Source organism: Manacus vitellinus, unplaced genomic scaffold, assembly GCF_001715985.3.
Source record: "Manacus vitellinus isolate BGI_N305 unplaced genomic scaffold, ASM171598v3 scaffold_44_pilon, whole genome shotgun sequence".
Classification (NCBI taxonomy): Eukaryota; Metazoa; Chordata; class Aves; order Passeriformes; family Pipridae; genus Manacus; species Manacus vitellinus.
The window spans coordinates 703,698-727,949 of NW_021940565.1; the positions used below are offsets into that span (position 1 = coordinate 703,698).

The 24,252-nt window shown below is 44.5% G+C and overlaps 1 protein-coding gene across 4 annotated transcripts in view; it reads left to right on the forward strand.

Annotated features, from left to right (window-relative positions):
• RASAL2 (RAS protein activator like 2) overlaps positions 1-24,252 on the forward strand; it is a 106,669-nt gene that overhangs the window by 54,927 nt on the left and 27,490 nt on the right. For 2 of the 4 annotated variants that reach the window (XM_029962252.1, XM_029962251.1), the window contains 3 exons: positions 3,097-3,203; positions 14,228-14,337; positions 22,791-22,944. In XM_029962252.1, the coding sequence (XP_029818112.1) occupies positions 3,097-3,203; positions 14,228-14,337; positions 22,791-22,944 (371 nt within the window). Of the gene's footprint in view, positions 1-1,859; positions 1,902-2,260; positions 2,303-3,096; positions 3,204-14,227; positions 14,338-22,790; positions 22,945-24,252 lie in introns of those variants that run through there. The other 2 variants (XM_018079118.2, XM_018079116.2) reach the window with 2 other exon arrangements.

Below are 24,252 nucleotides of genomic sequence, written 5' to 3' on the forward strand. Positions count from 1 at the left end.
ACCTTTCTTCCCAGAAACCAGGAGTGGCTGAAAAGGGTTTCAGATTATTTTGATGGATAAACAATGTGATTTATCTGTAGCCTTGGTCCCTGAGAGTGAGCAATGCAGAAAGCAGTTGTAATTTAATACTAAGGTGGTGAGAGGTGCATTGATTTTTACAGCAGGTGAAGATTATGCAAGAGCAGCCCCAAGCATTACCAGTGGAGCAGGGGAGGGAACTGTCTAATTTTTTGCCTGGTGGTGACAGTATAGATTTCTTTTACACGACTCAGCAAAAATCCTGTTCTACGGGTGTCACAGCAAGTTGCTTTAGCTTTTGATTTCCAGTTAACATTTCCCGACAATTTTGCTATATCTGGGTCTTCCTTTTCTAGGGACTAAGCATGTTTATTTACTCTTGTTTTTTAGAAGGAGAAGAGAGGGAAAGGTAGTTTTTACTTTGTTGCAGGCACCTAGTGAATATTTTATTTTCCCTTCTCCAAATGCTACGTTTCTGTGATGGCCTGAGAAAAGAAAAAAAACTCATTTTACTGATGAAATCTCAGTGTTTTATTTGCAGAGGACTTGGATTGCTGCTGGGTGCGTGTGGGGGGAGAGGGAAGGCGAGGGGAGCCAGGGCACATTCCTTGTGGTAGCTTTTCAACTCCATTCAGTTCAAACTTAAAACTCTTTCCCAAACTGCCCCTCCTGCAGAACGTGTGGTTGGAAACGGTGGGGAATTCGGGCTCCTGTTTTCACTTATGACTCAGCAAAGTTAACAGACTGTTTTAAATTACCGGGGCAGCTTTGATGTGATTTCCTGCGCGTGAGAAGTGGATAAAGCCAAAGCTATTACGTTACATGTTTTACTATGCAGTGCAACATAAAAGGTGCTCGCTCTACCCCCCAGTTCCAAGGGAATATATCGCTCCCGTCTGCCTTCCTTACGTGGACAGCTGGAACGGCAGAGGCAGTGTTTTGAATCCTGTGTATCCCAGCTCTCTCTGGGCAGGGCAGGACTTACAGGTGCTGCAGAAAATAAAGTTTCCTTTTTGTATAGACAAGGGAGGCGGCTGGTGACACTAAAGCACATCTTCAGATAAAACTGGCAGCACTGCAGAGGCTCCTGAGATGGTGGGACTGACTTGAAAACCTTGGGCTGGCACTGGCCCTGCTCCAAGGGCTTTGTTCTCTAAAGGTGCCTTGGTGGGGACTTACCCTCCAGCTCTGGAACAGGTGATGCTTCCTCAGCTGTAGGAAAAAGTGCCTGCTGTTCAGCTGCAGGAGTCTCTCCCAGAGGGTCTCGTTCTGACATGGATACCACGAGCTCTGACAGCCCAAGATGTGCTTGGTCCGTGTGAGAAGGGCTCGTGCATCGTCCCCACGGCCGGCAGTGCCCTGCCCATTTCCCAGTGTGTTACACTTTCTTTGCCCAGTTTAGGAGGCTGTTCTCCCTCTTGGTCCTTTCCCTCAGCAGACCGAGAGGCTCAATGTCAGCCGTTTGGGGTTTTTTGTGTTTTTGTTTTTTTTTTTTTTAAAGATAAATATCTACCGTGTGAGACACTAATACTGCAGGGTCCAGACTCCTCAGCCTCCCCTCTGGTAAATGCTCCATTTTGTCGGTCCTCAAGCATCCATGGGAGAGACGTATTATAACTCCGGTGAAATCAAAATCCGGTGTGCAGAGACATCACAAGTAATGTTATCCCCGAAGAAGGCTCCTCTCCTTTTTTCCCCTTCGGCTCTTTGGAGGCAAACGCTGCTCCTCGTGGCACCAGCTGGCTGTCTCTCTCCATAAACCCTGCTTGCTTTTTTTTTTTTTTTTTTTTTTTTTTTTTTGCCGCTGTGAATCAGGATGTACAGCGAAATTTTCGGGAGAGCGGAGGGAAGCCGGCAGTTGGGCGTCTGTTAATAGCCTGAAAGTAAGTAATGAGGATGTGCAGCCGGAGCGATTGATTGAAGAGCTGCAGTCCTGTGTGCTGCTGCCTCGCTCGCCTGCTCCCCGCCAGCCCCGGGGAGGGAGGGGGAGCAGAGCCCCGGCGCTCCCGGGAGTGGAAGGAGCAGCGATCCCCAGGGCCAGGCGGGCCGGGAATGGAAGTTTGAGCTGCGGCTGCTGGCTCCTGGAAGGAAAACGGCAGGAGTTCAAAATGTCACTGGCTGGAGTCACGGCTCGCTCCTTCCCTTTGAGATTCGGAAGATAACAATGGACTTTCTGCTAGGAAGTGGGGTTTTCCCTCCCCGTGCTTGCTGGGGGGCGTTTTGGGAAGCTGGATTCCTTAAAGTCTGGCAATTGAGCTGGAGATGGGCAGCACTTGTGATAAAGGTATCTGTATGCATACATATGCATATCTAGCTATATATAAAAATGCATTTATGTGCAGTATATGTGTGTTTGTGGAGAGGGTCGTAATGCTGTGTATACTTTATTATGCTATTATTCTAGTATTTATACTAGAAAAACATATCAGTGCAGCTTTTATGAATATTTGTGCTCGTCAGATCAGCCTGCATGGATTTAAGATGCCAAAGTCGTGTCTTAGTAAGGTCATACTGCCAGAATGAGGAGAAGTTGACCTATTTATTTTTTTTTATCTGCAGAGATATATATGTCATATTACCCAGGCACTTCTAAGTCTTCTGCTGGTTGCATGGTTTGAGCAAGTAGTGGGATCACACACGACCAAACTTTGACCTTTGTCAAATTGCATTCAGCTGGGACTAAAATTGAGCTTCCCTGGGTCTTGATTGTAATTATCTGTTAATTACTGCATTGCTTACGCAAAAAAAATTAAATTTAATAAATATATTAAAGTTCTCTGAATACTGTCTCTCAGACAGTAACAGAATATTAAATATGTCTAGGTATTGATCTTTGCCAGCATTTTTAATTTTAATTGCCTATAGTCAAGTCAGATTCACAACCTGGGACCTGCCAGTGAAAGTGCCACTGTAATTTAGTAAGTAAATATGATCTAGAGAAATAGGTGGGTTAGTTCAGCAGTTTAGTAACGCACTTGAAACTTTGCTGAGGAGTCTGTCCTGCAGAGCACAAAACCTGACTATTCCCCACCCCCAGGCACCCATTCACCACCTTCTTCTTCTTCTTCTCTTCCTCAGAGGTCCCAGCAGAGAGATCTCCTCGCAGACGGAGCATCTCGGGGACCAGCACCTCTGAGAAAACCAACTCCATGGACGTTCCCAACACCTCTCCCTTCCGAGTACCAGTAAGTGTGCTGTGCCTGCCCTGCAAAGGGGGATCTGTCTTGTGGGATGGGAGGAGGAGATTAAAATATCACAGTGTAAACCAAGCTGGGGGGGAAGAAGGAATATTTAGTTAATATTTCTAGTTGACCAAGGGGGCTTTGCTGTCAAGTGTCATGTATTATCAATGATAATATCTGGTAGATCCCAAGCTTGCTGCTTTTCATTGCCTCGATCTAAAGTTGCAGATAGTGAAACATCAGAGTTAATGTGGGCAGCGACCTATATAAATACTTTTGAAGTCGCCTCCAGGGATTGCATTCCATATTCAGTGTTGACTAGGAAAGAAGTTCCTTTAGGTTGGCGATGCCGTGTTATTTTCCCCTCGTGCCAGTGAAGTACATAGAAAATTGAAATGGCTTTATAGCTTATTCAGAAGCTGATGGAATTTCTGCAGGTGTGTTAATTCCTCCTTAGCTCTTCAGGTTTTTTTGTCCTGAGTTTGGTTGGCTCTGAGTCTGCATGAGAGTTTTTCAGCTACAGCCTGGATTTTCTTGCTTGTCTCAGTCTTTGGTCAGTGTATCCAAAAGCACAAAGGTATTTCTATTATTAGACTTGAGGACAAATGCTAGTAATCTGCCTACTTTAAAACCTGAGGAAAACCAGGAGAAGAATTAGCTAGTGAACACTGGAGTTTTTTGGATGTTTGCTAGGGACATGAGTACCATTTCTGGACACAAGTACCATTTCTGCAGCTTTGTGTATATATCCTTGCTTTGCTTTAGATAACACTCATCCCTTCTAAGCACACTTCCTAGCTCCCTTTAGATCCAAATGTGTGTGAAACTTTGGTTTTGGATAAATCCTACGTCGTGTCATTTAAAAAATAAAATGAAGAAACAGCCAAGGATTTAATGAAAGCTGTTTAAATTATTAAAGGATTAATGTTGGTCAGAGTTTCTAGAATACATGGTATTTAAAGCAGCCTGTTAACTCATGATTTATTGGAATGGAGAAAAGGACAGGGGATGCAGTGAATATACTGGGTATCCTTACTTGGTCCCTTTTCAGAGTCATAGAGTAATACAGATTGGAAGGGAAGTCTCTGATCTATCCCCTCTTAAAAGCTGGAACAACTTACATCAGGGTGCTCAGGGCATTCCCCAGTGAGGGGTAGAACACCTCCAAGGATGCAGAGTCTTGCTCAATGACCTCCTCTCTGGTGCTTGACTGTCCTCCTTGGGAAGAATATTCCTTTTATAAAGGCTTCCTTGTCAGAACAAAACCTGGACTTCTAACTGATGTTTGTTGAAAGACCATGAATCCCGTTTCCCTTTAGTTCAAAGGACACCTGAAGTAGCAGTTAAAGCAGAATGTATTGCTTAGCCTTGGGAAGGGAAAGCTCTGAGGGAAGTGTTAGCAGTGTGTGTAAATACCTGACGGAAGGGAGTAAAGGCGATGGAGCCAGGCTCTTTGGACAAGAGCCCCTGAACACAAATTGAACTGTAAGAAATCCCAGTTAAACACAACAAAACCCTTTTTTTTTTTTTTTTTCACTGTGACAGAGTACTGAAACAAGTTGTCTGGAGAGGTTGTGGAGTCTCCATCCTTGGAGATATATTCCAAAGTACACTGGGCTCAGATCCTCCTAAGCATCTTGCTCTAGTTTACCCTGCTTTGAGCAGGGGGTTGGACTAGACAATCTCCAGAGAATGTCTTGCCATCTCAGCTATTCTGTGTTCTATGAACAGCCCTCTGTCACTTCAGAGACCTGTTTTCTGGGTGGTACTTGGGGAGAAAAGGGCCTTGGTCTAGTTGTATGTGAAGCTGTTACACGAATATTCTGTTATGTCAAGTTCTGAGAATTTTATCCTGAGCCCATGGTCCACAGAGTTCCAGGAAGATTTCTGAACTCTGAGAGCCTTCAAAAGTCTGATCTTTTTCTTCATCTATAAGAAATTCTCTGCTCTCTCTGCCTTCATGTATAAGTAATAGCCCTTGCCTTTAGATGTGTACATGCATTGTAGTAGTTTTTGTCTGACAACTGCAAGCAGCCTATCAGAACTGTTTGATGACTATCTATATTGTTTATTTTATATGCCTCCTTTTTTTGGGACAACTTTTTTATGCTGATCTTATCTCTTAAGTAAAGGTTTAATGGTTCTCTAATTCTTGTCTAATAGTTCTCTGATACTTCTTAGCTCCTGCTCCCTTTCAAATCAAGGACCTCGCAGAATGTTTCTTATTTTCCCTGGTGGCGTGCTGGGCTTTTAGGACTCCAGCAAACAGGCTCTGGAGGCAGCACATGGATGCTTTTTTTGGGCATAAACCAGCACAGAGCTAGAAGCTATTTGTGCCAGGTGGAGCTGGATTCTGCTGCCTTGTCTGCCTGACCACCTGTATGCCCAGGAGCAGAATGCACCCTCCTGTCCTTCTCAAGGGGACAAGGCTTCTGGCTTTGGAGGTTTTGCTCTGAGTAACCCATTTACACTCTGTTAGTCCTTAGCAGGTTGTGGTGCAGGTGGGGGCTGAGATCACCCTGTTTTAAAACATGCCAGCTTGTGATCTGCTTAAAAGAGCAAGCTGCAATTAGAAGTCAGATTGCTTAAGAATACAGATGAGCTCAGGCCAAAACTCCTGAAACCAAACACGCTGTTAACTTGGTGGATTGGCACACACCTAATAGGTGGGTGAGAAGGTGGGGAGGAATCATGTTTCTGCCTTGGGTTGATAATAAGAATTTCCCAGCTCTCAGAAGTAGGAAAGGTGACTTGGGTGCCTCATGGAAGTTGCAGATCAGTGGTCTGGGAAGAGCTGCAAGTCAAGGATGTAAGAGGTGCCTGTAACAGCTTTGAATGTGTGTCTGTGAGGTTGTCTTTATTTGACAGGGATTTATTCTACATATAAAGGAGATTAACAGTAAGAGAGCTCGCTGTTTTGTTTCTCCAGACATTGTCACCTCCAGTGCAGGTTGGAGGGCCAGGGGCAGCTGCAGAGTAATGCTGTCTCAGTTGTTCTTTCCATGGCCCTGACTCTGTGCCATACCTCTTCCACTCACTGCTTGGATTTCTAACAGAAAGCAGCTTAAGGCAGGGGACAGCTTAACCTTCTTCCATCCTGACAGAAAATTATGCTGAGACTTTCATAATAAGTTGCTTTTACAGCTTTTTAAGTTTGCATCTCGGAACAGCTATTTAAAAGCTGTCTTCTCAATAGGACAGTGGCTTCCAGCACGTTCTGTGCAGGTTTTTTCCTTTCAAACACCAGGCAGTGGTGCTCTCTCAGAACAAGGCATCTGTTTTTTTAATACTGCTAATTGGCATTGCTTTAGCATCTGGAATTTTGATTTATAACAGCATAATTGCCTTTAAGCAAACATTTCCTCAACGAGACATTTTTTAAGTAGTCTCTTCAGTGGCTGTGGTCAGTGAAGGATTTATTTTAAAGGGCTGATGTGTAAACTTCAGGAAATTTGCCTTTCTACCTCCTGCATGTGCACTGGAGGAAAAGATGTACGTTTAAACTTACTAGTGTGTGAAAAGCAGAATTTCAGGAGTTATACTCTTCTCTAGGACAAACCACCAGCATGTGCCATGTGTTTGTGAGGGTGGGGAGGCCCTGGCACAGGTTGCCCAGAGAAGCTGTGGCTGTCCCATCCTTGGAAGTGTTCTAGGCCAGGTTGGACGGGGCTTGGAGCAACCTGGGATAATGGAAGGTGTCCCTGCCCATGGCAGGGGGTGGAATGAGATGATCTTTGAGGTCCTTTCCAACCCAAACCCTTCTATGATTCGTTCTGGTTATCTCACTGAGGGGATTAAAGGGGATTCTGCTAGTGCTGACACTGCACAGCACAAGGTGTGCACGCAGAGAGAAGAGCTCTTAGTGCTTGTCCTTTTTCTTCCCAGTTTCCCCAAATACTCTTATCCTCAGTTAAAACATCAGCCTCCATCTAGGAGCTGTGTAAATTGCCATTTGACAATTCTCAGCTGTTTCAGAAATGTGCCTCCTCACATATAGACAGATGCATTCTGTTTATATATATAGAAAAAGCCGTATTTTTAACAATGAGTACTATTTGACTGAACAAATAGGGAGGCAGAGGGAACTGGCTACAAGTAGGCACCGTGACACATAAGTGGGCAAGGAACCAGCTTTTCCCTTCCCACACACACCATGTCCTGGCAGCGTCTCGGTCTCCGTGCATCCCGTTCCCTACTGTGGCACTGTGGAGCACTGTGGCAACCTGACACATTCTCTGCCATTGGAATCTAGGATCAGGGGTAAATATGAGGTTATCCACATCTTCAGACCTCCTGCAGTGGCAGGATGGAGAGGAATTGCTGAACCGCTCTTCAGACTCACATTGTGCTCCCCGGTTTTGGCTCCTTTGGGGTAGGGTTGTTATCGCAAATAATATATGATTCATCCATGTCTGCTGGCTAATAGGAGAAAAAAAAAAAAGATGAGAGAGAGGCAAAGAAACAAGTGCAAATGGGACAGGAAAGCCAAACGCAATCTTTGAAGTAAATAAAATGATTTTTATAGGAACCCTGGTGGAGGATATTTGCAGATCGCCTTCCTTGGTCTGTTTCTGGTCGAGGGTATAATTGGATCTATAGAAATGCTGTCTGCCTCTCTGCTCTTTAAGAGTACAGCTAAATGGAACAGAAGACAATGCAGCCAGCCCAAGTGAAGGTCAAAGCTTGATGAGATCTCGTGGCTGCCCAGCCTCATCTTTTATGCAGTCAGCAAGATTGTTGCTCCTCCAGAGCTCTGCTCTGCTCCCGCCGCGCTGCCAGGACAGGACAAGTCTGAGCTGTGCTGGCTGTGTGACCCCATGGCATACAAGTACATGGTTTTAATTCTGCATCAGCACCAGTGCAGAGCTGGAATTGTTGATTTGGATTTTGTGAGGCAGCATGGCATCCTCCTTGAAAAGCCGGCTGTGCTCAAATGTGTCCCCTTAAGAGAGATGAACATTTTTCCTTCCATTTTCCAGCTTTTCTTGCTGTGACACTTTTGTTTGAATCTGGTCTAATTTTTTATCACTTGCCTGTGATGTGATGGCTTAGCTGTGGTGGCTGTTCTGTGAATTTTGTGTCAGAAGGCACAAATGGGTGACTGACTTTCTCCAGGGTGCTCACTAAGCTCTCATCCATATCTTCACTCTGGAACAGTGCTGTTCACAGGATTTATAACCCTCACACTGTCTTGCTGCCAAAGCAGATTTGTTCATTACATCAAACTTTAGTGTTGAGTCAGATGATGGAGATATCCAGGCTGTGACACTGTCTGGTGGACCTCAACAGCAGGAACATTATTCTCATGTTTGGTGTAAATCTGACTTTATCCAATTCCTTTTGTTCCTTAGTTTATGTAGGGAACTGTGAATGTACATAGCTTTAAACACTGCTCACATTCCAGCTGTCCTTGGGTTAGCAGTATTTAAATATGTACCGACTCAGTCTATTCTTCATCTCCGTAACAGTCAAGTTATGCAAAGTTTAATTAATGCATCCTCTGCAAATTAGTCCTTCTGGTCTTTTTATCACTTTTCTTGCTCTTGTGCTTTTAATTCCCTTCGATTGATTCTCCAAGTTCTGGAGCTGAAGTTCACAGGAATGCATGTTACCAGTTTCTAATTGCTCCCAACCCTTTGTGTCATTCCTCTGTCCTCCCCAGCCCTCACTTCACCTCCTAATTTAATACAGCTCAGTGTAATTAATGTGCTGTTTAACTTTTCTTCTGGATGATTAACAAGGATGTTAAGCAGAAGCAAGTAGTGCCACTATCCCCACCACATCCCATTGGACCCTTTTCTTCTACCTTGATACCTTATCACTTGTTGTAATTACTCTTTTTAGATATTCCTGCAGCCAGGTTTGTGTTACGAGCTTTCACAAAGCTCATTTCCATTAATTTTTGTAATTGGCATGTGTGCTGTGTTATCAGAAAGTGTTCTGAAGTGTTGGGCTGCTTACTGGCTGCATGCCAGGGGACTAGGGAGCCAGGGTCAGGAAATCATTGCCTGCCCTTCATGTCAGGCTCAGGTGACCTGCTTCTTATCATATATGTTGTCTATCACCATTCCTTTGTTGTTCTTCAGCCAGACTTCTGACCCATACTCCTTAATCCCTGGATAGGGGCTTTTAAGGATGCTCTTTCCTTCTGCTGTGCCCTGTTGTGGGCAGGTCCCACAAGGGCAGCCAGGCTCTACTCCCAGTTGTGTCCATGCTGAACACCTTGCTGAACTGGGATCTGAAAAGCTGATGTGGCCCTCCCTGCCTATCAGATAGTTCTTGCTTCTTCATGAATTTTCCAATTGAATTGCCAGTGACTTGGAAATGTGATTCCTGTAGTACTTTTGACTGCATATCACTCAGAATGCAAGCAATTTTATATAATGCCTTTTATTAACAGGTGTATTATCAACGTATCCCTGTTACAGTATCCTCTGCATTTCCTTGGGTTTCTTATTACTGTTCCTAAACTTGTTCATCCTGTCCTGCATCCCTCCTGTGGCTGTAGACCGTTTTTCATTGGAAAGTTGAAATTGTTATCCGGCCAAATCTGCAGTGCTGTCCCATCAGGGGAAAAATATCTTTCCTGATCCTTGCTGTTGATCAGCTTGTGTCCTGAAGCATGATTATTGCTCACTCTTGTTATTTTTAAACCTGACTAATGCAGCTACATATGTTATTCTTCCTTATATAAACACATAATCCTTTTTTAATCTTGATGAAAAAATTTGTCTGTATAATATCTTGTGGTGGAGAATTGGATGGGCTCATTTATAGGCAGCATTAGGAAAGGTTTCCTGACAATCAGTGAAACGTGGCTGCCTCTCATGTGAAATTGCCCCTTGGTTTTCTGATGTAACAGGGTGCATGAGGAGCTTTGGTAATTTCCATTCTATTTGTTTTATACATCCCTAATCCCTTCTTGCTTTTGTTCCTAAAATAAATAGTTGGTCTTTAAAACATATCATTTGTAAATCCCCCTCTTGTCTGCCTTTAATCAGTTTATACTTCTGGAGTTCTGTTTTGTTCTAGTTTTCTTGCTGAGATGAGAAAATCAGGAGAGTGATGCATTAGTGTGAGAGCTATGGCAGATTTACATAACAGCACTTTACTTTTATCAGGCTTTATCCTTTGTTTGTACATTCAGACATGGTTTTTATTGTTTTCTGCCTGTGCACAAACCACCTCTTCAGTGTCATAGTGCCAGTTTTTTTGGGTGGGTTGATGGTGGAATGTGACTTTGTAAGTCACTGTCCTGTTCTGTATATTGCCTCCAAGGTGTACCTAGAGTTGTTTTCCTCTGCTTTTCTACTGTATGAGTGGCTGAGAGACTTTTTGAAGGCACTTGCTGCTAATATTTTAATACTGAGGGTTATCTGGCTCGTAAGCAAACTTTTCCACCTCCTTGCTGGTTAGATTGGCCTTGTGATGTTGTTTTGTAGGGAATTGTTAACTTCTGCATGTTTGCTGCTCATTCCTAGAATATCCTACCAGTTTTATCTTTCCATTTTACAACCTGGCTATCTTCCCCTGCTTCTTTGCCTCCCATAGCTTTACAATGTTGCTGGCACAGGAGAGCATTTTCACTTGGCTATGACATTAATTTTTTTTTCTTGATATCTGCTCGTGAGCAACTTGAGGAATAAAATGCTTCATGTCCTCACCACACACAGCAGCGGGGAGGCAGCTCTGCTGTCATCTATAGTCACTTGAGGGTTGTCTTTGTACCCATCCAGCCCTTCCCCTCAGAGAGAATAAGTCTCATCGCTCTGTAAATGAAGTTACCCACCTGGTGTCATTAATAATGCATTGGTGCTCCTCATCGAGAATTAAAGATGTTCAGGATGCGTTGCAGGGCTCCCAAAGGCAATGTGTTTGTCCTCAGAAAAAGCCAATGTAGGTAACAGCACTGAGTCTGAGATAAACCTTTTTATCACCCATTTTTACCCTGGTTTTAGTGCTTTGAAACTTCCACTAATGCCACTGCGCTGTATCGATGGATAATTTGTGTTATGGTTACATGCAGTTTTATTTGTTCATGGCTGAATTAACCTTTCCCTTTCAAAACAACCAAGACAATCATTATTTATTATGCATGGGCTGTTCTCCCCAGAGTGAGGAATCGTCCTGTGTGTGGGGAGCAGCAGCCAAGGAGTTGAGTAGCTCCTGCTGGGGCTGTGTCTGAATTTGTTGGACAGTTCATGTGCTGCTCTGAGGTTAAGGACAAACAGACAATTGTTTGTCAGGCATCTTTGGAGTGAGTATTTCCTAAAGCCAAAGCTGCCCTCAGCAGCCACCTCCCCTGGGTTGCAAATACTTGGGGGTCAGAGTTTCTGTGCTTTCCCCGTGCAGCTATGGAGGGAAGTTCCAACAGCCTGGTGGATTATCCCATCTCCTGTGGAGATTCTTGGCAGAGTGACAGTCAAGTTACTTAACTTCCAAATAGAATTCTCAGTGGGATTGAATTATTTTTAGATGTTGTATCATTGGGATTTCTCACCCCAGTGCCTGATGCTTTTGGGCGAGATGACGAACCTGCCCTGAGCCTGTTCCACAGATTGTGTGTGCTCGTGTTCCACTGCTTGCTCTCCCCGTCTCTCTTTTCCATCCCTGTTCCCCTAAACCTCCTGTGGTTCTGAGGGGAATTTGTATGGAACTTCGTCCCGCTACGTGTGACCCTCAAATCTGTCTCTCAGGGGATTAAGGCACAGTTCTTGTACAGTTATTCTCTCACTGGTCTCTTCTTGAAACACTGTGTTTACATGGTACTGATCGCTTCAAATTGCATCCTAGTTGATTCATCCAACCAAATATTTTGTGCTTTTTTTACTGAGAACATCGTCTCATCATCTCTGGCAGTTTGAGTAATAAAATTACATATTTTTTTGTCTGAGAGTGTTGGCTTAAGCAGTAAAATTCCCACTGTTTTTAAAGAAATTTCATGACGATTCTTAAAGCTGAGAGACTTCATTCCATTTAGGTATAAGAACCACACAGGAGTCTGTTTTGTGTTGAAATAAGTATTTAAACGAAATACCTAGACAATAAGAAAAGCAATAATGGTGGTTTTGTCTTTTTAATGATACAAGCTGCATTATAACCCTTGGCAGGGATTTCTTCTCTACAGTAGCATGAGGAAATAAAACTTCCAGTTAGGTGGTATTGTTGCAGATAGGAGCTTATTTTTCATCACTGCATCCTTTTTTATGTCTGCATTCAGTGTTTAAAAGCATTTCCTTTGGCAAATGGAAGTCGGAAAAACTCTGCTCAGTTCTGGCACATGTGAATTTTTCATGCTGCTCCCAGGTTGTCCATCTGTAAGCACTGGCCCTGCATGAGCTGCCAGCGAGGTGCAAAGAGCAAATATTGCAAATGTTTTCAAGCCTTTGAAGGATGACCAGTAAGAACACCCTTTGTTTGAATAACTTTTATCTTTAAATATGTTTGTATACCCTATTTTTTTTTTTGTACTGTCAGCTCTAGATAGCCCTGTTCAACGCCAGACAGCATGTTTGTTCCATTGGGGAGTAGACTATGTTCAATTAAACCTGGAACATGTTTCAGTAATGCTAAAGCAGTGCCAATTTAAAATTGTACATGCACACGAAAATGAATATTCACCATCCTTCTCTGAGCGGGATTTGGAATGATTTGATAGAAATACTTTTGGACCCCTGCTGAATTGTGTCAGCTTTGTCTTATTTGCCCTTAAGGGGAGAAAAACATATTATTTCATGTTTGCAATTTGAGAGGTGCTGGACTGAAGCCAGGGTCCACCAGGTCTGAATCCCTGTGGCTGGGTTTGTTACCTTTTATGCTGAGAGGTCAGAATATATGAAAGTGCCTTTGAAAGCGCTGTGCATCCTCTACTTGAATTCCAGCAGTGGCCCCAAGAGAAGCCCAAAAGCATCTATTGATTACAGGGGTTTTTCAAAGGCACTTTTTCAATACCAGGACTAAGGAAAGTGCAAGATCATGGGCAGAGTTTGAGTGGCACACACAGCTGAAAATGCTTCATCCCTTTTGACAGTACCTTTTCCCCCAGCATGCTGTGTACATTTGGGGGGTGGGTTCTTGGATTTTTTTCCCATATTTAGATATGAGGCCTTTTCTTTTCCACTGTATCAGGAGAAGATAGCAGCTTTCACCCCTGAGGAGCCTGCTGGCTGGCAAGCCCCAGAGGTTGAAGGGCAGCCTTAAATGCAGCCCTGCCTTCAGATGCAGAAAGCAGACTGCCCTTCCTTTGTTCCCTTCATCTCCAGAGGTTTTCCAGACTTAGCTAGACCAAGTCAGAGTTAGTCTGACCTAGGGTTGGCAGTACACCCCCAATGAGCAGGAGATGATCCCCAGAGGCTCCCTCCAACTGACATGGCTTTGGGCTGCAATTGTTCCGTGAACAGCTGTATTTTGAAGACAGATTTCTTGAAGATTTAGTTTATTTTTAGATCCTAAGTAGATTTCTGAATTGAGCTTTCCTTGATACCAATATCATAATTGATATCTGAAGTCACTGGTGTGTGAAATCTTGAAATTTTCAATTCTGGCAAGTGAGACTATTGAAACTTCAAATTCCTGTAAGATTTAACGTGCTATGTCTAAATTAAAAAGGAAAACCTAAGTGCAATTGCGGGCACAGTAGAAGCTCATAGTAAAAGACATCTGTACTCTTAAGCTCACCAGGAATTAAAAACATGGCATGTAAAGGGGAAGTAGGAACAAATATAATGAAGAATACTCCTTATTGAGTTATAATCGTGGGGTTTCTCTTGTATAATAGCCGGAATTCATTGAAGTGCCCTCGTAATGTGAGCAGTGCTAATTATTGCAATTGGAAGCTCTCACATCCTGGAACTGTCACTGACAATCCTGCTCTGCCTTTCTTGCTGCTCAGAGGAATCCCAGGGCAGGCTGTTCTGTAATGGGCATCACCGGGAATCGCTGCTGCCTTTGGACTCGGAGGCAGTGCAGGGATTGATTTATTACCGGCATCAGTTTCCCTGCCTCACTTCTGCAACTTCTCATTTTAGGGCTTCTTCAGTAAACGCCTGAAAGGATCCATCAAGAGGACAAAGAGCCAGTCCAAGTTGGACAGGAACATAAGTTTCCGTCTCCCATCTCCCAACAATTCCGAGGACAGGTAAGGTTCAGTGCCTCACAGCACGTGTGAGCACTCCCAGGAGGAGAGCAAGGAAGGGATTTATTGTGCAGCTGGCAGATGGGTGGTTTGTGGACTGATACAAGTTACGAGTTTAGTGTGCAATGTACTGCTGATACAGGACTGCAAACTTTACTGCTCTGAACAGCTGTCAGTAAGTTCGGGTTAAGCAGATGGACTCCAATACCTTTTGCTGCATCCATCTCAAATAAGCTGCAGACTTCCAATTCCAGGATACAAAGCCATGGGATTGATCAGCTTTACAGAAATTTGCCTTGCTGCAGGCAGTGCTTGCCTGCAGATAGTGCTGTGGCTGAGATGAGGAATTGTGTTGGTGTGAGCAGGTCGGTTCCACCAGCGCTGGCAGAGCCCCGAGATGCACAGTGCAGTTCAGGCACACCAAGGATCCTTGCTAATGATTGCAGTGCTGGTATTTTAATTATTGCAGTGTTACTACAATGAACAGACGGTCTGTTTTGCAGAAAACTGGAAGACTCAGTAATTTCTGACCCTTTTAGTGCTTCATTTGGTATATCCTTGTTTAGTTTTTGGCTGGCGATTCAGACTGGGAATGGATTGTATATGAGGCAAGCAAAAGCTCTTACACATGGTGTTTCCTAACTATTTGTAAAGTTTCTTGATCGTTTTTATTAACCATTACTCTGTGTTACATTCCACAGTAGCCCAGCAGGAGAACTAGACTGAGTGAAAAACAGGTTGCCCCGTACTTGAGGCCACTCCAGGCTTCTGTGATTTTTACATTGTTCAGTGCCTTTCCCCTTCTCCTTTAGCAGAGTTGAATTCATTAGTTGTATCTGTCATGCTGTGCTGCTTCAATCAATGGTGCTGTCTTCTCCATCTGAAAGGCAGCACCATAACATCAGGGAGATAGCAAGGCTGGGGTTGTTGGAGGTCTGTTAACGTCAGGAGTTACAGCAAACCCTACTGCTTCCCAGCTGTGACTGTCCATGTGGATGGCTTTGCTCCTGTAGTCATGGTAATGTCCACCCAGTCTGCTTTGAGTCAAGTTTTCTTATAAATCTTTATTTTCAGGGTGTTGCAACGTGTACCTGTTATTTTTACCGTTGTTTGTAACCAGCTTTGCTTGAATTTTTGTAATAAATATGCCATAAATAATCTGGTTGTCCTTCCTGAAGTTGGTACTTATACTGGATACTTGCTTCTGCACTGTCAAGGAAGTGCTGTCATTCTGGGAAAGCCAACAAATGTAGCTGTAATTAATTCCTACAACTTTGGTTTAAGGCATGATGTTACACGCAGCAAAGTCTCTTTAAAAATAGATCTACTCCCTGTCCCCTTCTACTCCCTGCAGGTGTTGGCACAAATTATCAAATAGACTTGAATGAAACGTGGATTTTCTCTGATGGCCTGCAAAGCATAAAATCCAGGTGCTTTGTCACATGGTGGCATTATTGAACATAGCAGCTGACTCTAAATTCGTGAGGAGGAGTTGCCACTCTCTCACCTTCTGTTCTCCCTGTGTTCTGTATGAGTCCTGATCTGTTGCAGCAAAAACTTTCCTGTCCTACCCTGGTGAGTCAGCCCTTTCCCATTTTAAGCAGGTGGTTCTAGGTGATGTCATGGTGTTACACAGGTTTTTAGGGCCAGGTTGACTGATAGTATTTCTCTTTTCCTGTTCTGACAAATACAAGAACCCTGCCTTCAAAGAAAGTATTATAGAGCTTTATAAATTAAAACCCTGCAAGGATTAGAAGGAAATAGAGGCTACTGTCATATTGCTTTCTCATGCTTTTGAGATCTTTGGGTCCTGCTAAGAAAGTGGAGATGTTTGTAGATAAATATCTCTAAAATTCTGGAGTAGGGAAAATTATTTATCCTGGTGTACCTCAAGATTTGGAATACTGTAACACTGCATGCCATGCTGAATGGGAACAGAGGATGGATGCTGTCTGTTCAGAGTTGATTCAAAATAGGAAGGAGCCAGGAATGCTGTAGGGAGCATTGATGGAGATGAGTTGCTGATTTTTCATAATCAGATTTTCTGTTCCAGCAGAAAGCAACTGGCCAACCTCTGTTTTCTGGCTTTTAACTCTTATTTCAGTGTGTCTGGGTTAGTGGCTGGGGGAGTGGAGAGAGCTGTGGTGCCCCTCCAGAAACGTGGATCTGCACATTTAGTTTACAAGGCACTAATATGGAAAAACTCAGGCTCTGCTGGGTTGTGACCCACAGCAGGTGTGGATGAGGCTCTTCAGGTGTGTGGCCAGCACAGCAACTCACCAGGTTGCCAAGAGCTCTCTCCATGAGGTGACCTGGCACCGTGTCACCGCAGCATCTTCCACAGCTTTTCCAGCCTGTTTCCTACTGCATCCTCTGAGCTTTGCAACTCACCTGTTCGTCTGTAATGTTTGTCATTATTAAGTTGTGACATATTAATGAGTTTGTTACGTATTAATGAGTGTCATTAATATATAAAACATGTAAAAAAAGCACGAGAAAAGGCTTACATTTGAAAGGAGAGACCAAATTAATATTTTCAGTTTGCGGGCAGGAGTTTGAGAGTATTTCCAAGAGGACCAACAGTTTTGTTTACTGTGAGGGAGCAAAGATGGTTGGGGACTGGCTGCATATGGTCTCGGTGACTGCAGTAAAGCCCTGCAGACAGCTGGGAGGGTTTTGCCCTGTTGGGATTTAGTGCCACGTGGGAATCCTCCTGCTTTGCTGAAAGTCATTTCATGGCATTACGGGATAGCGGTGGCGCGGGGTCCGTGTGGAGCGCAGGATCCGCCGTGTGCCGGCTCGGAATGGGCCCCGGCGGGTTGCAGGGCAGCAGGTAACCATGGCTCTGGGGTTCATGGTGAAACGGTACCACTCCTCAAGCAGCAGCTTCTTCTACTTTCGGTGAGTTCTCGCTCCTCCCTCCCTGTGTCTTTGCAGTGAGAAAATAGCACAGGCAGTGTCAGTAGCAGAGGCAAAACTTGCTGGGTTTTTCGGGTTCGTGCTAATTTAATGCTGGTTTTTGAAAAAGGGTGGGGGATTTTCACCCTGATTTAGATGTCAGGATAGAAATCTGTGTTACACAATGCGTTATTAGGGCTTGAGTCACTCTGAGCTTGCATTCATTCACTATATCTGTTGCTATCAGCACGCTGGAGGATGGGGAAAGGGGAGGAGTGGTTTGTTTCCGGAGAGACGCCTCTCTCCTGATTTGGTGGACATAGTTCTTTCAGCCAAGCGTTTTTCAGTCCTCACACAGTTGTTTGGTTTTCAGTGAAAACTGAACAAGATCCCAGTGCCTGTCACAAACCTTCCCCTTGGTGCTGGCATGCCTTGACCCTTTATTAAAAACATGTTTCTTTATGGCTGATGCTTTTGTGCAAAGCCTGAGCTCCTCCACGTAGCATTCACCTATAGTTTAGCAGTGAAATGAAAGTGAATCAATTGAGCATCTCTGGTCCATCACAACAAACCAACTGGAAATGTTAATAGCAGAGCCCAGCTGACAGAGGAGTGGGGAGAACTCTCCTGCTGAATTTCTGTTAGACAAGCTGTGATCCACAGGGACAGTGGACAGGCAGGGAAGGGCTTTGCAAATCCAGGATTCAAACAGTGAGGCTTTGGGTAGGACCTTGGCAGAAAACAGAATCCCAGTGGAAGACTGAAACAATAGGCTCAGAAAAAGCCTAATCTCACCTGAGTAGAACTTGCAGCTAAATAAGTTACCCTAAGTTTCTGATTTTTGAAAAAAAAAAAAATTAATAATGAAACTGGTTAGACTTGTAGAATTGTTGACCAGGTAATAGGATGTTCAGCTAATTGGCAGTTGGAAAACGAAGCAGGGTGTGGTGCCTACAAAATGAACGCTTGGACAGAGAAACCTGATGCTGCAGCCCTGGCAGAGCAAAGGTGTCTCGCAGGTGATGCTGAGGAAGGTGCAGTCTCGCTCAGCAGGGCTGGGAGCTGGAAAGGCAGCAGAAAGCCCACTGCATCACAGCCCAGGCTCTCTCTCCTGTGACTTGGCAGAGTGGCTAAGTATTGAATTTGCCTTTCTGATCTCGGGGAAAGTCTCTCTGAACACACGGGGACTGTGCTGGAATTACTTGGAGCGTGCGGACGTACAGCGTCCCGCAAGGCCGGGTGGAGGCTTGGCTCTAGTTGGGTGCTTGGGCTGAGTTCTTTCCTTTTGCACCAGTTTGGTAAAAGAAAGTTCATTTTTAAGCGGTTATTTTTTTTATCTTTTGGGTTATTTGTTGTCCACAGGCTTGTTTTCCAAGCAATGTGGTGCTCTCCCTGGTAAGCTCAGTAATTGGAAGTCTTTTGTGCCTTGTAGGTTGGCTTTTAAATAGGTCAAAACCAGCAGGAGAGCTTCATAACCGGAGCAATTAGTATTTTAACCCTTTATCCTACGTGCCTTATAGACAGTGGAATATAATAGAAGTTGGCTGATAGGCTGCTGTGTGCCATGGGTGACCACTGAAAGCCAGAGGTTCCTAGTTCCTAGCTTACAACTGAGATCTTCCTGTCATGGAAAATTACTGAATTACGGTGTGCAAGGAGAGAGGGTCAGCTAGGGGCTGGGCCAGCAAGATGGGATGGTTGGAGAACTCTTTTTCCAGTATCAGTCACAGGTCAGTGGTTTGGGGCATTGTCTGGGCTCTGATTTAGAAGGAAATTATGCAGCTCTGAAGACCAGTACCCCAAAACATGTGAAAAGAGGTGAAAAGTTTGAAATGTTCCCTGACGTGCTCCTCGTCCGCCTGTTTTTCCTATTGGAAAGAAATTATGGAGAATACCTGTGTAAGAATTATTTGGTGCTTTGGTAACTGTTTGCTCTGAACGCCCATATAGTTCCTTTATGACCTCTGGTGTAGATAAAAAAAGCAGCAGGATAAAAAGTTGACCACGGGAGGTTAAATGTAATTTAAAACAGGATTTGTGTTGTTAATGGAGCTGTTTAACAGAAACAGATTTGTACAAACAACCCTTCCCCCACCTTTTGCATGTGTGATCTTCCTGTTTACAGTAATCTGCTTCCCTGGGATTACCTCTCTCCTGACAGAGACTGAGCAATACTCATTTTACCAGTAGCTTCCTACCTAATACAGGAAGGACCCTGTTAATCCAGCCCCTTTGCTGGACATTGGGAAATAAATTCATGGCATCTATGCCAAAGGGAAGCCAGCAAGCAATTTTCTTTCCTTGTTACTGCTTCAGCATATCAGATGAGGCTTTAAAGCTGCAGAGAACTATTACTTCTGTATAATTATTGCCTAAATCGATTGGGATGCTGCTGATTTAGGCACAAGTCAATGATCTGCTTTGCAGATCTATCAATAGATGAAATCTATACCGTGGTGCTTACAAATGCATGTACTTGTGTTTGTAAATGCATGTGGTTGCATCTAACCAACAGCTTTACGACTGTTGCCTCTGATGTTTGTGGAAGATACAGTGCCAATTCCAAGCCACTTAATCAGTTTATTGAGCTGTTTTAAATACAGTAACTTCAAGGGATCGTTCGAACAGGGGCCCTGAGTCAACAAAACGACCAGTGCTCCAGCTGCTCTGCAGCAAACCCAGCTGCTCACAGCTGACTAGTCAGAGGAGCGATGGAGCGGAAGAGATGCTACTACAAGGTGTAACTTGCAGGATGGGACGTGGAGACACAGAGTGCAGTCACTGTGTGTACCTGCCCTTGCCCCTGCCCTGTCCCCAGAGGCTGTTTGGAGGCTTTCTTGGCAGATGACTCGCTCTCTCCCTCTGGCTTTAATGACCGGATCTCATCAAATTCATAGGAAAGGACGAGGAGGAGGGAACTTCCCTCTCTGGAAAGGTCACCTTTGCCACGTCTGCGGAGCGGCCTCCCCTCGCCTGCTGCCTCTCCAGGCTGCCAGCCCCCCCTAATCTCCTTAAGGGAGGCTGTGTCATGGCAACATGGACCTGGGAGCCTCTCCTGGGAGCCTCTCCGTGCAGGGCCGGTGGGAGCGCAGCCGCGGAGGAGAGAGCTTTCTTCACTGGCTGCTCTCCCGGCCCCAGCCTATCTGCCTGGCAGGATGTTCCTCTGAAATCTGTAACCTGAGGCTTGAGGAAAGAGCTCCTCTTGGATTTGTCTTGTGCCTTTCTTCCTCCCCCCGGCAGGATTTCTTGTCTGAGATGTAGCCCAGAGAAGGAAGTTTGCAGGGAAGGGCCGTGGCATGTGGCACTGCAATGGTTTGGGGATGCACTGCTAAGTGGCTGTGCAATTGTTTCGTGTAGGTCTGCTTGCCTTGCTTTGCTCCAAGTGCAGCCTCCACTGAACTGAGATTTGCAAAATCTCTTTTTCTTTCTCCTTTCTTTGGTAATTGTTTATCTCTCCCTCCTCTTCCCCCTCTGTGCAACCACTCCTTGCTTTCCTTCCTCAACCAGGAGCTGGCTGCAGGCTCTCAGCACCCAAGCGCTTCGTAAGGACTGGAATCGCTGAGAGTTTGGGGCAGGGACAGAAGCCAAGTGACCTCAGCAGTGCTTTCCTGAGAGGAGAAATTAGAGAGGATTTTGCAGAGATGGCATTAAAGTGGTGTATTGTGGTGTGTTTATTTTAGACTTGCCCTACCTTAGCTGCAGCGAGTGCTCAATTATACATGGCTGAGGTTTTCGGTTTGCGTTGGTTCAGCTGCTGCTGGAACCTGTTAGAACAAAGCACAGCCTCGTAGCAGGGCTGCTGCTTTGCATCTGAAATCAGTGTCTTTGGAATATTCCTCCCATCAAAGGGTTTTGCTGGCTGCACTTCGGTCATTCAATATATTAAAAGGGAACAGAGTTCTCCCTTACTGTGTAATAAATCTTATCGCGTGTGAATCTGCTCGAATACCTTCAGCGTTTCACTCTGGACAAAAGAGCAGTCAGGTGAGCTCTGCTTGCTGCACTGCATGTACCCTTTGTGGTACCCAAGGTTTTGTTAAGAAGCCTTTTTCAAGTGCTTGGAATTTTTTTCCTCTTTGTTTCCCTATAGAGTTGCTCACAGGTAGGAGAATTTGGATTTTGCGAAGGAAGCAGAATATGAGTTTGGGTTTTTTTGTATAAGATTTTTAAAGGCAGGATACAAAAAATACTTTTCAAAATTAGGGAAAAAAAAGAGGAAATACTCTGAGGATGGACACAGGAGCACCACCTTTCTCTGCATGATGTGTAGAGAGCTGATGCCTCTTTCCTTTCACATCTGTTCCTTGTGCTCAGTCACACTTGCTGGATGGGCAGCTATGTTATGGACACACTCTCAGGGATCACTGAACATAGGGACTTCAATACCTTTACAAAATCTAGACCTGCCAGGCAAACAGCTCCTTTTCTGCTAACCTGGGACTCTGTGCTCTTCCTGCTTGTTGGTCAACTGTGAAGGCTTTGACTGGATTCCAGCCAGGAATTTTTCTCAGGAAAAATGTGTCCATACATGGCATTTACCTTGAGATGCAAGTTGTGCCTCAAGCATTATATAACTTTACTTGCAGGAGCTTCTAGTCCAGGTGTCAGTTTGGAGTCAGAAGGAGCAGAGATGGAACCATGTCACCTATAAATGGGCATGTGTTGTAGTACTGTGTGACAGCAGAACTCCCTACTATGCACAAATGTTGCATTAAATCAAACTGGAAGAGAACAGAAAGTGTTAGAACACGTTTTCTAATGCTGCTGTTGATTGCCAAAAGCTGTGGCATGGTGGAAGGAGGGATATGTCTTTGAGAAATATTCAAGAACTGGTGGGGACAAAGAGAAGGCTGCCTTGATAAAAAGGTGCTGTGAATTTGGGAGATGCCAGCTCTGGTGGAGCTCAGGGGTTTACAGGACAGTGGACTGAAAAGGAGAAGCCAAGTGCATTAGTGAGGAAAAGTTAAAAGAGAATGGATGTATCCAGAAAATGGGAAATTGTTCAAACTGGAAGAAGCCTGAGGAATGTAGGTGACTGACTTTAAAATTATGAAGTGGGAAGGAATTTGCATTTTTTTACTTTAGTGTAAAGGCTTTGTTTGTTAAAAATCAAGTGTATTGTGGGGGGTCATCTGCTCTCATTCTGCACTGGTTACAGATTTAGAGGTCCATGTGCTTTCTGCTGCTAATACACAATATTTTTCCACTACACTAGCTAGTAACAAATATTTTCAGTAATATGTCCAAAGCTGTCTATGGGTTTTCTTTAAATTTCAGCAGTTAAATTCTGAACTTTTTGTTTTGCTGTTTTTCTTTCACTGACAGCTCGGCAGCTACAATTTCTAGGTCAGTGGGAATGGACTTCCAAGGCATGCGTAGCTGGATATTCCTTTGGGAGTCTGGGGTTACTGGCCTAATGTTATTTTCATAAGGTTTGCAGACTAATTGCAGAAGTTGTTCTGAATAAGCACCAACAAGCTGCAGCTTTGTCTGGGATCTTGCCAGCTCTTTTGGTAATTGTGAGAAAAGTGATGTTTCCTTTCCTTCTTGTCCTGCAGACCACGTGAGCTGCCCAAGCTGAAGGAGTCCCGTTCCCATGAGTCTTTACTGAACCACGCCAACACCATAGAGACTCTGGATTTTGCAGCAGAAGAAGCAGTTTATGTCAAACCACTCCACAGCAGCATCCTTGGACGAGACTTCTGCTTTGAGGTGAGCTCCAAACACGCAGCTCTCGGTCTCCCTGAGCCCTCAGAGATCACTGCTCTGGGCCTTGGGAACTGGAAAATAGATTGGCTGCCGTGCTGAGTTTTGGGTGGGGGCTGTTGAACCAGCACGTGATTTTAAAGTCCTTGAGGCTAATGGCATCAATCACTCAACAGAGAGGAATCTTTTTCAATTACCAGGTCTCCTAATTGAAAAATCTCTTTAATTCGATAAATACCTGAGCGTGTGTGGTTTGCATGCAGATGTCCAGTTGATACATGCAATGCAATGAACCTGCAATAGTATGGGCATAAACTGTGTGTTCACGTCCAAATTCACCTAAAATTAAATTCAGAAAATTTACTGTAACTGAGAAATGGACTTTCCAGTCAGAGCCCCCTTCCATTAGCTCAGCCCGTTCTCCAGCTGCCAGAGGAGAAGCCTCAGTAAGCACGGACGTGTCCCTTGCACTGTGGAGCAGGATCCAAAGATCCTTTTGCTGTTTCAGCACAGGCTGCAGGCCGTGGCTCCGAGCTCTGCTTCGGGAACAGGCCGTGTGTGTGAGCACAGTCCTCCCCTCACAGCTCCAGCAGGGATTGTCACACCGAGTCATGTGTGTGTTTGGATGCAGCTGAGCCATCGTCACCTGCGGTGGCAGGGCCGGGTGGCTCTCTGTCTTCTGCAGGATTAGTCAGATGGGTCTAAACTTCTGGAACAAAGATCTGTTTACAGCCTGGAAAATTCTGGCAGTAAACCAGCATATCAAGCTCTGCTCCCTCGGGATGTATCCAGGAACTGTTCCTGTTTGCTTCGGCCTCATTCTTCTGGTTGGAAGCACTTTGCAGCTTGCTTAGGTTTGGGGAGCTGGGTGGAAAATACTGGCAACAGCTTAGCTCTGACGCTGCAGCCTCAAACTGCTTTGTAATTGTGTGCACAAATGAATGGAAAGAGTAAATGAGGCTTGTCAGGCCACGTAACAGTGCAAGAAACTGAGGTGGTTCCCTCCTGTGGGAAAGCAGAGCTGTGTACGGCAGTGAGTGTCACTGCTGCAGCAGAGCACAACTCCCTCAGTTTGTTTTAGACTTTTGCTGCCTGTGTGGGCCCTTGGAAATATTTTTTTTATTTACTGAAATCATCGTTGCCAGTGTGTTTTGCCTTATATTAATGCATTGTTCATTCTGCCTGTCTTTACCCTCTTGGTAACCGAGTCATCTGCCTTTGGGCCTTAACAGAAAAAACAGCAAGCTTTAATAGCTATGGATCAATTAACAAGTGTTTAAAAAAACATAAATTAACTGGTTGATTAAAGCTTTG